This window comes from Sander vitreus, chromosome 12, assembly GCF_031162955.1.
Source record: "Sander vitreus isolate 19-12246 chromosome 12, sanVit1, whole genome shotgun sequence".
Classification (NCBI taxonomy): Eukaryota; Metazoa; Chordata; class Actinopteri; order Perciformes; family Percidae; genus Sander; species Sander vitreus.
In genome coordinates, this window is record NC_135866.1 from 13,823,609 (window position 1) to 13,839,087 (window position 15,479).

The 15,479-nt window shown below is 40.2% G+C and overlaps 1 protein-coding gene across 7 annotated transcripts in view; it reads right to left on the minus strand.

Annotated features, from left to right (window-relative positions):
- The window catches only part of adgrl2b.1 (adhesion G protein-coupled receptor L2b, tandem duplicate 1), a 94,436-nt gene that overhangs the window by 23,187 nt on the left and 55,770 nt on the right, over window positions 1-15,479 (minus strand). For all 7 annotated transcript variants that reach the window (XM_078263950.1, XM_078263951.1, XM_078263952.1 and 4 more), the window contains exons 6-8: window positions 7,573-7,869; window positions 6,279-6,379; window positions 3,985-4,170 (exon numbers count right to left, since the gene is read on the minus strand). In XM_078263950.1, coding sequence (XP_078120076.1) covers window positions 3,985-4,170; window positions 6,279-6,379; window positions 7,573-7,869 — 584 coding nt within the window. The remainder of the gene's footprint in view (window positions 1-3,984; window positions 4,171-6,278; window positions 6,380-7,572; window positions 7,870-15,479) is intronic.

Genomic DNA, 15,479 nt, shown 5'->3' on the forward strand with positions numbered 1-15,479 from the left:
ACACCCCGGTGAGCCATCCTCAAAGGACCCATGAATCCAAATGGAGAATAAAAGGTCGTCTGTCTCTAATTTGTGTAGCACAGAAAGAATCTGTGTTCGGACTGAATCCTCTTTAATTCTTGCCTGGGTGGAGGTCACTTTACAAATCACAGGGGTGCTACTAGAGGAGCCCCCATAGCTTACTTTAGCTAAAGAAATGAAATGAGGTTGGCGAACAGCTCTGACTTCAAGAGCAACAGCAGATCTCCTGTCACATCTAGATTATCTAAAACTTGACAACAGAGCCAAGAGGAGGTGCAGAAGTCTAGTTTTCTCTCATACCACTTGAATTACAATATGCTGAAAGGTTGTTATGGATGTTTTGCCCAACAACGGCAAAAAAAATAAAGTGCCTACTGCAGCTTAAATGTAGGCACAGCAGTGAACAAAATCCTGATGTTTGGCAGGTGTAACGTTTACCGTGTTCACCATCTTAGTGTGGCTTGTTAGCACGCTAACATTTGCTAATTAGCACTAAACACAAGGTACAGCTGAGGCATAGACATATATACGTAGATACCCCACTGACCGCTGCTGTTCAATGAAGCAATCGATGTGGCCGCCATATTGGTCCAGAGTAGCCGCACCTCCTAATGCATGTTTGTCTATCAAGGCAAGTGGTCTATCCACAATTAAAATCATAATTTCTTGCTAAATTTTTAAATGATTTTTTGGTTTGTTAGAAATGCTATTTAGGATTTTTTTAAGACGTCGCTGTTGCTTAGTTTTGGCTTTTCTTTCGCATTAACATCAAAAAGCAGGACAAAAGTCTATGCTTTTTTATGAGTCTTTATGGTCAGAACGGGTCTTTCTCCTGACCAAGATGGCAGTGGTGGCAGAGACGCATCTCACAAGCCGGATGCGGTATCTACGTAGATATATCTATGCAGCTGAGGCTGATGGAAAGTCATTAGTTTTGCAGTTTGGACAAATTAATTGGATTATTTTGACCTAATCATGGCACTGGATGAGCAGTTAAGGGTTATTGTTCAAAGTTACAATTCATCCTGAGGGGGACGTGAATGTCTGCACCACATTTTATGGAAATCCATCCAATAGTTGAGATATTTTACGCTAAGGGGAACTCCACTGATTTAACACATCAAAGTCTGTTTACAGGTCTTGGGGAGTACTACTGCATATCTGAAATAATTTGTACAAAGCATTTGTGTCTCCAGAGGGAGTGGCGCAAAGCTTGACAAATTACCTCACATGATGTCACTTGAGTCACTATCAGTTGGGGCAGACCTTTGTAGCCCGCTCCTCATATCTGCCTTAGGCTAGCAGCCCGAGGCTAGATTAGCCGCTACTTGCATAATATGCCCAAATCTCTGCATTAACTGTTGAGCATTGTGGGTATTGTAGGTGCCAGGTTTTGACGAGGAAGAAAAATGCATGGAATAAAAAGATGATGGTTCTAGTTCTGCTGCATTGGTTTTGATATTTTTTTGTGACTACTGTGTTATAGTAGTGCAATGCTAAATCGGTGGAGCACTCTTTTAAAACCACAAATGTCAACCTCATGGTGGTGCTAGAGGAAAAGTAAGGGCATCATAAAATACATTAGGATTCATCCTCTGGGCACCATGAATGTCTGTAAATTGAATGTCAATCCATCCTACAGTTGTTGAGATATTTCAGTCTGGACCAAAGTGGTGTACTGACAGACTGGCTGACATGACCATCCAAAGAGCCATGCTGCTAACACAGCTAAACAGACATTCTTTAAATCAGCTGAGGGAAATGCAACACCCTTTTCTCTCAGTAAAATAAGACCTAAAGTGAAAACAACTCAACTTTATAGGGAGCCCCATGAGCCACTGAATTGTGTTATGCCATGCAAGGCATCACCTCTCCAGTGTTAACACCATGGTCTTTGAGTAGAACCTAGCTGAGGAAATATACTCAGCACAACAGAGGAAAAGCAAAATGTCTGGAGGAAGACTGAAAAATCAGAATGGAACACAAACATATTAATGGGCTCAGAAATTAATCTCACAGATAAAACACGACTGCAAGGGGTGAGGAGACTTGCTAAGGGGACAAGGGAGACTAGAAATTGTACAATGTAAGCAAGTGAAAATTAAGCACACTGCCAATTTGATCACACTTCTGGCTGACAGGGAGATGCAATTACGACCGTGGGAAGGCAATTATTCACACAACGTATGAAGAGCCGACAAGAGAGACAGAGAGAGAGGAAGAGTGGGGGAGGAAGAAGAGGAGAAGAGGGAAAATGAAAGAAAGATGTACAAGTGATAGCACACAGAGGAGGGGAAACAAGACAAAGACAGAGTGATATTAACGGTGGCATCCTCAGACAGACTGAATGACGGGAGAACAGACAGCGAGTCAGACGAGGAAGCAGCCACATCTTGTATAAGCAGTTCACCAGGCACATACTATAACAAGACAATCATGGACATAGAGACAGACAGTGCTGCATGCTGCCGGTCAGGCGTTAGGGATCGGGGTACAAAAGCAACACGGAAAGCCTACAGTAGTAGTTATACCTTCATGTACGCCCTGCATGTCTTCTCTCTCTTTTGAAGCTTTTCCACAAAATAAGAGGATCAAGCACAAAAGACAGATTGTAGAAAAAGGTGGTAAGAATACAGGAAGCATTAAATCATGCCACTTACCATAAAGTACAGAATTAATGAAAAGAAGGAAAGGCACAGGTCTATAAACTACAACCGTGAAATGATCCGACAGCTCTAAATGCTTTTCAGGGGAAATCTAAATATGAATATGGATCACATAATAGTGAGGGGAAGGGATGAGAAATGCACAGTAGTGTGGAGGAAAAAATGCTGAGACTAGATTCTGATGCTCCCCATTAGTGATGCTTTAAAATACAATAAGAAGATAAACAATGAGGGATAAGGTCATTTGTATTGCATGGCATGGAGAGCAAAATATAGTAGCTATTTTGTAGAACCCTTTGTCTGTGTCTTGGCATTAAATAAGTTACCTTCTCCTACCTAATAAGAGTCAAAGTGGAGAAAATCACATACTGTAGGTCTCACAACAAAAAGATAAAATGTTCTTTGTATCCAGATTACAACCGCCACATCATAAACACCTCCTGCAAACACACACAGGAAAATGTTTCTTCAACCAAGACAAGATTGCTGCCATGGACACCACCATTTACCACTTGTCAATTTGTGGGAAAGGGCCTGCGTGCAACTTTAAGAACCATACCAGTGTTTTAGCTCCTTGATTTCTAGTAAAGACAATAAAACTTGCAAAGCCACGGGTATGGTGCTTTAACTTCTGTCATTGTTGCTTGTCATCAGTCAATCACACGCTGTTGTTGTTGTGATGTACAACTCAGTTAGAAACCTGGAAGCTCTTATCTTCATATGCGTAACAGCAATGTAGCTGTCTTGAACAAAAAGGCACAAACAACGGGCGTCATTTTGGTGAAAATAACCTTGTTTACAGAACAACTGCTGTCAAGAAAGTCTGAATAATAATGTAATTTTTCAAACTGTCACTCATCTCTCCATGAGACTGCCTGCAGCTGAGAGATGTAAGTAAGTCTTGGGCCTACTCTTTTCTTGACAAATGCCTGCAGAAGCTCCAGGAGTGAGCAGTTCCACACTTGTCAACAATGAAGAGTTATTCTTTGTGTTGGCGGGAGGCTCATGGCCATTAGCTCCTTTAAGGTAGAACTGCCAGGTGAGTCTGTGTTTCCAAAGCCGGTAATTACCAGGGAGCTGCAGAGGAATGAGCTTCCCCTCAGGGCTAGACCTGCCTCCCTAGCCCCTGAGACTGTGTGTGTCCATGAATATGTGTGTGTGTGTGTGTGATTACATGTGCAGGTTTGTGTTTGTGTGTATTGGTAGGTGTCCTGCTAATGAATGTTCTGAGTCATGCTGACACAGAGTTGGGGCAAAAGGGGGATGAAGTTTACGCTAGACAGGGATTTCACAGTACCTTGTTGAAGCTGCGACCAGCTGAGTCCTTCTCGCTGGGCCTGAGCTCCTGCAGCTGAGCATCCAGGATATCCACGAGCTGCTCCATCAGGCGCACCGAGGAGCTGACGTCTCCAGCAAACACCGGGCCCTGTGTGTGGCGTGCCAGCTCATTGGCTAAATTAGCAGCATTTTCGCCACTTCGAATCTAAAAACAGCAACGGGGAAAACAAGGTGGTGTCAGTGAAGCGTCATTGAAGAAGGCCTAAGATGGTTCTGCAAGCTGAAGCTAAAATAATGAATCCCACACACACACCACAGAGTCATAATCCATTGCTTGTTCAGAAGGAAAGAAAGGCATTGTGTGCAGAATGAATATAAACACAGCGATTGAACACAATAGCATAATTGTAACACACAAGCTGAAGAAACTCTGAAACAATGATAAGCTGTCAGTGTTTGTATTCTCATGTGTGATCAGTATATTCCACCAGTTATTTTAAAGTGTTGCTACCCCCCCAACCTGCCTTAACTGAGCTGAGCATACTACATACTAATCATTAGTATAGACAGTATACTATATACTATATATACTTACAGTCATGTGAAAAAATTAGGACACCCATGCTAAAGTTGACTAAAAAGAGGAATAAAAAAAAATCATCTTTTGGAAATTGATCTTAATGCCTTAATTTAAAAAAATGAGGAAAAACCCAATCTTTAAGGACACCAATTTTCTTTGTGAATGAATAATGTATCGTAAATAAATAAATGTTCTTCCTTAAAATACAGGGGGCATAAGTAAGTACACCCCTATGTTAAATTCCCATAGAGGCAGGCAGATTTTTATTTTTAAAGGTCAGTTATTTCATGGATCCAGGATACTATGATCCTGATAAAGTTCCCTTGGCCTTTGGAATTAAAATAGCACCACATCATCACATACCCTTCACCATACCTAGAGACAGATGGTATGATGCTTTTGCAGTTAGTATACAAAAAAATCAATTAACTTGTCCATTTTGTACTCAGAGGAAATGAAGCAATGCATGCACGCACATGTACACGCATACCACACGCACACACACACACCAACCAAAATAGGACTTTGGAATAGCACTGCCAATTCAATTTCACAAAGAGAAAGCTAATGCATCGTTCATGTCATAACATACAAGCCATAATTACGAGTTACTAAGTGGGACAACATGCATACCATTCAGATTCCAAAGTGTAATTCCGAGTCATTTTTGGCAGCTGTGATATCTCCAACTCGGCGAAAAAAAGGACTACAGAAGTGTCAAGTGGTATAATGGCTGCAACACCACCAATGTTGGCAATAACATCTAAATAAAATTCAGTATCAATGCTAATACAATCAATTCAGACAAGTATCAGGAGTACATACAAATATGTAGAAATAAAAACATATAACTATATTTCTCTTTTGCCACTACAAGGCTAGCAATGGGTGTAACCAGCTTGGAATAATAACTGAGCATTCCTAAATTGGAATAACATGAGATTTTCCCATTCTTCCCATTGTGCCAACATGGAATGGATGCAGCATAGATGTGTTTTCAAAGAATAAATTATTATTTTTTAAGATCATTCTGAAGCTGTATGATCACGATCAATTTAATTCATTTACATCAATTTACTTGAATGTTTTGCATCTCTGAATAGCTTCTATATGAAAATAATGTTAACCACACACTCAAAAAGTAAGCTGATTTGCTGTGGATACTGCCTGTTTCTTTAGAATGTTTCAGACTTTTTCAAAAACCTGCATATAATAAGTAGTGTATGGAAATGAGGCATAGTTTTTGAGTTTGTCACATCTACATTATCCAAAATGCCCACTGCGAGCACCCAGAAACCCTCTCTGAACCTGCTGCATGTGCAAGGTGTTTTTCAGTTTCAAGAGAAATCTCTTCCTTAAAATTCAATATGTTGTGCATTTGTGTTGCTTTACGGTCCTTTCAGGCTTCTGAAACTGTTATCTGTGTGCGTCCATTAGATTTCTAAGTCAGTGAAGAAAGCAGCTCTGGGTCTTTGATTCTCAGTAACTGAGTGCAGAACTTGGCATTTACTCCTGATAGCTCATTTCTCTCTGCTACCACACTGTATTTAAGCCACACTTGAAAAAAAGCTGAAGTATTTTCATGATATTTACCCTTGACCAGTTCTCTGCTGGTATAAGAAAAATAAACTGAGCAAGCAAACGGGTAAAACATTGCTATTAGATGTTTGATTTGAGGCGTGTAAGATGTTTGTTTGCTGCTATATTTTGTAATTGACACATTACTGTTTTACCTTTTGTGCCACTTGAGTCACCCAATGAGAGGTGCAGTTGCTGAGGTCTGGGCCTTTGGAGCACCACGTCCCTGTCACAGTGCAGAGGAAGGAAGCGATGCCTGCAGTACAACACAATAAACACAGCAGTTGGAGAGAAGCCAAAACCTTGCTCAAATACAGTTCTTTCTGCTGATCCCTCATTCACATCGACTCCATGGTGCAGGAAACTGTTTGGCAGGAACAACCACTTCTAACAATCTGAAAGGCTGCTTTGTACAATTAACACAAATAAAACAAAACAAATGATAGAAGGCATACTAAAACACTGTCAGGGTCCTACATAGCTTGGACAAAACTGATAGAAACAAAACAGTGGACTCTGGTTTGTTATTGTCTGGAAACATTTTTAATGCTATGCATGTATGTCTAAATAAAAAATAGTCCTAATGAAGGCCCCCCCACTGACAACAGCAACAACATACTGTACTGTATGTAATCCAAGTGTTGTTCCCTTTTCACCCCCACAGTCAAAACATTGTCTCTTTTTAGCTTTCCTCCTCCAATAGCCCCACTTTATATTTTGACAGTTCTGTCAGTCTCTGTGATGAGGTGTTAAGGTATCTCATGAGAGATTCCTGTGTGAGTATCATTGTCAACTGAAGGGGAACAGCACAATGCTCCCCTTACTGCTGACTTCCTACACTTCCAGAAGTTATATTAAATGTGAGACATAACTGTGAATATACTGTCTGAATGCAATTCAGACAATAAGTAAACATTGGACGTTGGTACTATATTTTTATGACACCACGCCACTGTTTTTGAAAATGACAATGACAGAAGCTGTAGTATAAGCAGTCCACGAATGTTCTATATAGAATATATATAGCATCCTGCAGGCAGAACAGTGGGTAGAAAAGGTTTACATTTAGGTTTAATGGAATACAGTGTAAGTTTAAAGAACATTTTACATAAAGTTATAACATTAGTATGTTTGTAAGGGATAATGTAGAGCGAGGCGGTCATTACAGCGAATACAACCCCGACAGGGTGATGCAGGACCCCGACATGGGGTTTTCCCTACACAGCTGATAAATTAACCGGACTTCTTTTTACCGATTGATGGATGTCCTCCAGAGTGATCAGAACTGCGCCCATGGCAATGCTCTGCTATACATGACAACTGTCTGTTATGCTTTTCAACGTCTGTTTTACAGAATCAGCAGATGGCAGAATGCCGTGATTGAATCAGAATCAAGTATTCAACCAAGCCGTGTAATAACAAACACTAACACACAGATAGTGGGCCTACCTCTGGTCCCTTTGGGGCAGGGCCTCTCCACAGTGCTTCCAGTGTGGGTCTGGGGCCAGTCGATGGCTCTCCTACGGGTTGTCTCACAGAAGCGTCTGGGTGTTGGTGGCAGCTCAGGGACGGTGGGCTCTGCTGTACCTGAGCCACGATTGTCTTCAAACGGGTCCCTCCCATCTCTTGGATCTGCTCCTGCTACAGTGGTGTCGCCCTGATTCTTCACAGTGGACACAGCGGTGGTGGTGACCACAACAGTCTTGGGTATGGATGAGGAGAACGAGAAATCTTCACTGGTTGGCACTAGAGTGAAAGAAGAGTGAAGCTGTTAGAGCTTGAGTCATAAATGTCCTTGCCTTAAACTCCCATTGTTTCCAGCAGTAGGGGAACTGCAACTGTTTGGAGTCCCGTGGCTTGTTGGTATTGCTAGAGTTACTGCTGCCCATAATTCCTGGAAATGAAAAGCTTCGTGCAGCTCGACACATCTATCTCTTGTTTTAGTTTAAGCCCCTAAATAAGACAAGCAGTGGTGGTCGGGCATCCTTTGACAAAACACTGATTACCTTCTAACAGAATCAGTACCTTGGGCTGATTAAATGTCAACAATGAAGACAAAGCCTGTCTGTATTTAACTTTTTTCTGCCTAGTTCATCTCTCGCACTTTGATAAAGCTAGTGTGCAGAAGGAGAACTGCACTGCTCCGAGCAATTCACATGCACGTGTGTAAGTGCTTGAGTTTGCTCCATTGCTTAGGTGTGTTCCTGCTGTGTAACCACTGGGTATGCACGGATGGATAGCTGCTGCAGAGAGCCTGGAGATAACTAGGAAATGAGAGCAGAAATAGGAAATCTATATCTATCTATATTTTATACAGTATAAATAGCCAATATGAATACAAAAAGAAAACACAGTGAATGTTTGTATGTGCTCTTTTGTATGAATGATCATACATTTTTACTCACAACCACCTGCTTGTATTTAGAGATAAAAGCAGCTTTCAACAATGAGGTCTGCTGTTGTGAAAGGCACTATAGTGTTGTCTCCACGTTCCCTGGGTGCTTCTGGGAAAATGCAATATCATCCTATCTGACACTCCATCATCCAACACATATCTCTCCACTTCCTGAGAGAAAACGGTGACACAAGCCCGCATTTCATGTTTCACACTAATCAGCCAGTCATGAAAATCTTAGCTTTTTCATTCCAGTGAAATATCTGTGTTTATTACAAAGCTGATATCTGGCGATGAGGTCTGGAGGCCACAGCAGGGAGGAAACAGTGTTCTTCTGATGCTTACTATAAAAAAATAAATAAACCCCAAACCACCCTACAGTGTTGGCTGTAGTTGTGACATTTTACTCAATGACCTTTTCCCCTGGCAGGAACCCTAGCTAATTAACTTACACTCAAGTCATTGTGTGTCTGTCACCCACACATTCACAGGTTGGCCAGCATGGTTGCATAAGTAACAGCTGACATGTGCGGTTAACACGAGCAGGAAGATATATATATATATAAAGTATACTAAAGTAAATTTGATTAAAAACAAACAAATGGCGCTTTTGTTTTTAAATATTCAAATATGGGCGCCCGGATAGCTCAGTTGGTAGAGCGGGCGCCTATAAATAGAGGTTTACTCCTCGACGCAGCGGCCGCGGGTTTGCCTCTGACCTCCGACCCTTTGCTGCATGTGATTCCCCCTCTCTCTCCCCTTTCATGTCTTCAGCTGCCCTGTCAAATAAAGGCCGAAAATTCCCAAAGAATATACGAATATATTCAAATATGTTGTGTATTGCCAGTGAAGATTTGTTATTGAATCAGGAAAAAAAGAGATGATTCATAGGCTGACTCTTTTGATTCAATATACGCATATAATGCAATACATGGGCAAGTGTAATTGGGTTTGAGAATATTAAACCTCTCCATACCTGAGCAAACTCCTGCTTTTTCACTGGCTAATATGAGCCCTAATATGCATCTGCCTGTAACAGCTTGCATGCATCACCTGAATAACCTGCTCCTGAGACCACATTGCTCTAACTCATGAGCTCAAAGCCCTCTACCACCCACACTTCAGCATAAATTATCATACCGTACAGAGACACATTTTGTTGTGTCTTTTGTGTTTGTTTTTTTTTCCCCTTATATTAAAATTAGCAGTTCAATCAATTCAGAGATGCTGCAGTACATGTTAAGGCTGCAACAAATTACTACTTTCATTATCAATTAATCTGACGATTATTTATTTATTATTTATATTTATTAGTCATTTAGTCTATAACATGTCACAGAATTTTGTACAATGTCAATCATAGTTTCCCAGAGCCCAATGAGACATCTTTAAAATGACTGTTTTGATCAACAAGTCTAAAACCCCAAAAAAAATTCTCCTCTTCTAGCTTTAACAATCGGATGAGAATTTTTCAGCTTTTTCTGTTTTAGACTGTTGATAATGAAAATTACAATAATTTAAAGACATCGCCTTGGGTTTCTGGGATGTTGTGGTAGGCATTTTGTTTTTCAGAAAATATTTAAATGAAACCAAAGTGAAAATAGTAGTTAATCTTAATCACTCACACAATCCAATGGAGATAAAACCTAATGAGCTTTATATTCTGTGATCATTTTAGTTTTTGAAAAATTCAGATTTTTAAATATGCAGAATCATGAAATCATATCACTTTAATTAGGTCGATGATTGTTTTAAGACCGGATACAGTCTTTGTGGCTTTTTACAGTCAGCATGTCTTGGGTTATCGGAGTGTGATTGTTAAAGCCATCGAGAACATCATATTTATTTAATACTACATCAAGTAATGTGCTTGTCAGATGTCGAAGCATATGTGGGTTTATTTGATGTCTCTGCACCATGCGTGCTACAATTTACTTTTGATTGCGAAAAGCAAATTCCCCTCCAGTGAGATCCTTGTGTCCTCTGATGGCACTCAACCAAGAGAGGGCTGCACCAATTAGCTGCCATTTCTCTCAAGAGGCAGTGAAGTCACTCTTTATGGGCAATCTGACACCAAAGGCATACTGTTGCCATATGCTGAATAATACCTCTTGTAAATAATGGAAGAGTTTGAGATTAAACACTTGACAAATGGCTATCACCAGAGTCGAAACCAGAGTGTGTAAATTAAAACAGAACTAAAAGAAAGGAAAACCATTATGCAAGATCATCAATCAAGACATCAGAGATGAAGCAGAATTAGCTTTATCACTTCATAGCCCCCAGAGTCATCTGCAAGGAAGATGACAAAGAAATATTAAGCCATAATCAGATGATTGGAAGTCTAGATATTCTGTTTGTCCTTGCTTTTGCAGCTTACACTGCTGCACTAAAAGAACATTTTATCTCAAATGACACATACAGTCAGAGCAGTAAACATTATTTAACTGTCCATTTAAACTCCACGATAAATGGATCATAAGCCGTCTAATACCTAAAGAGCAATGACAACTCGCAGCCAAATCAAGCTGCTCTTAATTGGTTTACATTTTTGAAGATAAATCACCTGCAAGGCTAATTCTCCCAGTAAAATGACAAATAGACACATATAGTTGAAAGGAAATATCAAATAGGCATAGCTCAGTTATTAAAGGGTGAAAATAAATCAATGTGCGCTACAGTCCCCTTTCTTTTCCTTTGGAATTTGTCCTTGAACTGAAAAGCACCAGATTGAGCTGCATACTATTTAAACTGTATTGAATGGTGAGCAAACTTCCTATTGTCGATCCACATTAAAAAGAAAAAACCTAGCTGTGACAGTTTTTCTTTTTTCATCATACTGTGAACTTGACCAAATGCAGGAACAACAATAGAGCAAGGTAAATATACTGTATGGAAAATATAAGGCATAGCCAGCAACTGATTAGCTTAGCTTAACATAAAGACAAGAAAACAGGAAACGGGGAAACAGCTAGCCTGGCTCTGTCCAAAGATAACAAAATCCAAGTATCAGTACTTCTAAAACTCTTGTTATATCTTGTTTGTTTATTGCGTACAAAAAGTGTAAAAATGGCAATTTACCGTTTTATGGTGGGTTATGTACCGTAACATTTCCTGGCCAGGCACAGTTTCTTCCTGTAGTGTGGTTGCCTGGCAACTGCTCAGAGCTAAGAAAACATCCGGAACATAACCCCCAGTATAACAGTGATTTTTTGGACGGAAACAAGCAAGATAGAACGTGTTAATTAAGGTGTTGGGCAAGTTACTTGAAAAATGTAATCAATTACTTATTACTCATTGAAAAACTAATTAATACTAATTACTCAAAAAAGCAAAAGTAATTGTTACTGTACAGTTTAACAAATAGTCTACATTTTGGAGGTATTTACTGACCATGAACACCTATCTTAAATGTTAACTGTAACTGTACTTTAAAAAAGTAATCACGACATACACATTATCAAATACTGCCCAACACTGTTAATTAGTGAGCTTTAGGTTCTGGTAAATTGATTTTGTTACCTTTGTGCTAAGCTGCTGGTACCTTCATATGTACTGTCCAGACATGAGAGTTTTATTGATCCTCTCATTTAACTCTCCCCTAGAAAGCAAATAAACGTATTTAGCAAAATGTCCCAAACTTTTACTTTAACCAAACAAATAGGCATGTTGCCACGCTGACGGTGCCCGATATACCACAATAAGTAAAGACATGGTGTGAGTCCATGTGTGTGGGTCTTCATATATCTTTATTCATTGTGCATTTGAGCTTGACTTAATAACAAGACTGTATCAGAGGATAAGAACTGTGTGAGAGCTACAGTTGGTCTTTTTTGCCTCTTTACCTAGAGCCAGTGCTAGTAATTAATGACAGGGAAACAAGTCCCAGAAGACATGAATTTTACATTAGGCTGTTTATATGTGCTCATGCTGTTCTGCTTCATCCAGGCCTACGTGATAGGAGAACAAGGCTTGGCATGGAAGGTGCAGGGCCACAAGACAATTCATCTGCCGTTTCTTATCCAAAGCTGTGGAATATGTCTTTATTTCTGCTTAATGAAAAAACTCAAGCCGCTGAGAAATTGTTGCGGGCCTCACTGCTTAATTGACATTTGTTCTTTAAAGAGCAGTAGATAGAAAAAGCTCTGCCGGACATATCCTGTGTCTGTGCGGTTAATTTATGAGGCCTGAAACTGGGTACTGTGGAGCAGCAAACATAGCATAGTCACAACTAGACGGTCTGAGTCAGAGGAAGGGTGCTCACAATAAAGACACATGCATGCAGATAGAAACATATATGTGCAGACAGAAATACACTCAGAAATAAGGAAATACACAGAGCAAAAACACCCTAAAACTCTGTCGTCTAGGCCTATAACGTCTAACTTAAACAATTTCCTGCCATAATCTTGCCAGCGTTGATGCATGGCGAGAAGCAGAACAATTAGAGCTCTTGCAAATCTCCTGACTCCATTACTTCAGCCTCTATTTCTGCTGCCGAACATCATGCTTCAGAGGGTGGAACACAGGCTTAGTGCATGATACATCTATAAATGTCCTCTGTCTTGACGGCTCACCTGGAGACGTTGTTCAGGGATATAAAAGCATGCCAAAGTGCAGTGAGGTGCACAGCTGAGTTTAGCCACAAAATGGCTGAGCAAAAAACTGCGTTGTGATGATATATATCTATCATGTGGCATGCAGAATATGAAATAGTGGTTTTGCTTCACATTTCAATTCTGCGTAGAGCCCACTTGTGCTCACTGCTACTGGATTATGGCAGTGGGCTAAGCCTTTTGGACAAAGCCATTCATTTTATGCCCCTTGTCTTTAAGGCCTCAGATCAATGCTACCTCAAATACAAATTCATTTTCTCCTTTCACTCCTTGTTAGTTTGAAATGCTCTTGGTGATTGCCGGCTCCTCTGATTGTTTTTGTTTTTAATTCATTGGACTGAAACCAGTTAATTCCTTTGCACATCACAGAGAATACATTACTGGTGTCCTTCTAAGTTTTGTAACGCCGGGCGCTTTGGTGTGCTTTTTATTGGCATGCACCTCTAAGGAGGTGGACTCTTTAAGTATTGATCATTGCTGTTTTGTGTTCACAATGCATTAGCAGGGCGTAGACATTTTCTTTAAATGCGTGTGAAAACTCCCTTATAAACCCCTAATCCTGCAGACACTTTAGCACCTCTCTGGATGAGCATTACAGCCAAGGTTGATGCTTCTGACAGAAAAGGACACAGACACTCATTGTGTTACACAAGTTCTACAAAGGAGAGAAATACACTGGGTTTGGTGTTCGAGGTAACACTCTCTGTGGTCGATGAATCTTAATGGGCACAATTAATTTCCTTTACGCCTCAAGTGCCCCTCAGTTTCAGAGAGAGAGACATTATTTCAGCACCATTAGATTACCCTGCAGAATAGGTTGTTTAATTCAACGCCATATCATAGGCAGCAATAAATTCTAATAGCTACACAGTAAAGACGTTTAAGGTGTAGATCTGAGAAAAAAAACTAATAAACAAGAACCAATTATTTTCAAGTGCCATTCACAAAGCCCGGTGTGCTACTGCTGGACGTGGCATCTAGTCATGACTCATCTCTCCTTCTTGAGATCACAGCAGTTCAAATTGTCCCATACACTTAATTATACACCGTGACAAGTTCTGCTGCAAGGACGCATTTCTGATTAGATCCCAATATCAGAACAGCGGACGAAAACGAGTATTTAGAATAATTAGTGAAATCAACAACTATGTTCTGTTGGGTTCCTTGATTAAACGCACTGTTCCTGATGCAAGTGGCAATGCTAAGCCTATGTGGCATTAATGTTTACCGAGGCTTTACGCTAGCTGAGAGCACATTAAACCCTTCATTGAAAATGCTCTGTGATGGCCACTTTCCTCCTCTTTTGAGACAAGGAGGGTAATTATGATAATTCAGTTGTTAATTACATTAACATACATCAGGACGTGAACAGTTGAGCAGGCAGTTTGCATGCATGGAGAACTCATTAAAGTTTGAGTATTTTTCATATCTCCTCTAACATACTCTTAATTGAGGCTTTGGTTGTTCAGCAGAACAGACACAAACTCATCTGTTCTAACAAACAGACCCCCCCACCCCTTGGGTATCGAGTTATCATGCTGGGGAGATTCCAGGGAATGGCAGAAAAACAAACAGACTTGTTGACAAGAGGTTAGAGTTCAGGAGCACACAGCCGCCATTGAGACATCAATGTTAACCCCCCTTCAACAGCTCAGGTCAAGAATCAGATTTCCCCCTGGCCACCCCTCCCGAATATCCAGAAGTTAAAAATCATAACGTTTTTCAGACCAGCGCTTGGGGGAAACCTTCTAACATAACTAGAGATCAAGTCAAGATCCTTGTTCCCCCACTTCACACAGGAGACTCTCTGTCGGATAAGGTGGCTGCAGTCAGGTAATTAAGCCCATTATCATCTTAATGTAAGGTCCCTGTCTGATGACATATATGTCACCTCTCAACACTTCACAGATTAATGTAAGCTCTCGAACTGCCTGACACGATTCTTCACTGTAATTGATCTCTCTTTCCAGCTAATCTTCTACACTGATTCACCATGTGGTACACAACTCACACACTTCAGCCAGGTGCTTTAAAAATATCCGGCTTTTTTTACTTTTGTAAAAAAAAAAAATATATATATATATATATATATATATGCTAAATTGATGAGGTAGCCATGGCACACAACTTGACACTCCAAGGTAATGGGAGCAGGATAACCTCTGTCATCTGTGAACAATACTTCTCAAATGTGTGTGTGTGTGTGTGTATATATATATATATATATATATATATATATATATATATATATATATATATAATGTTTTCAAATAAAGCCAGAGATTAAAGGATTTGATAGGGTCCAAGCTTCAGCTGGAGTGAGTGCCTGAGCTTGCCTCATGGTA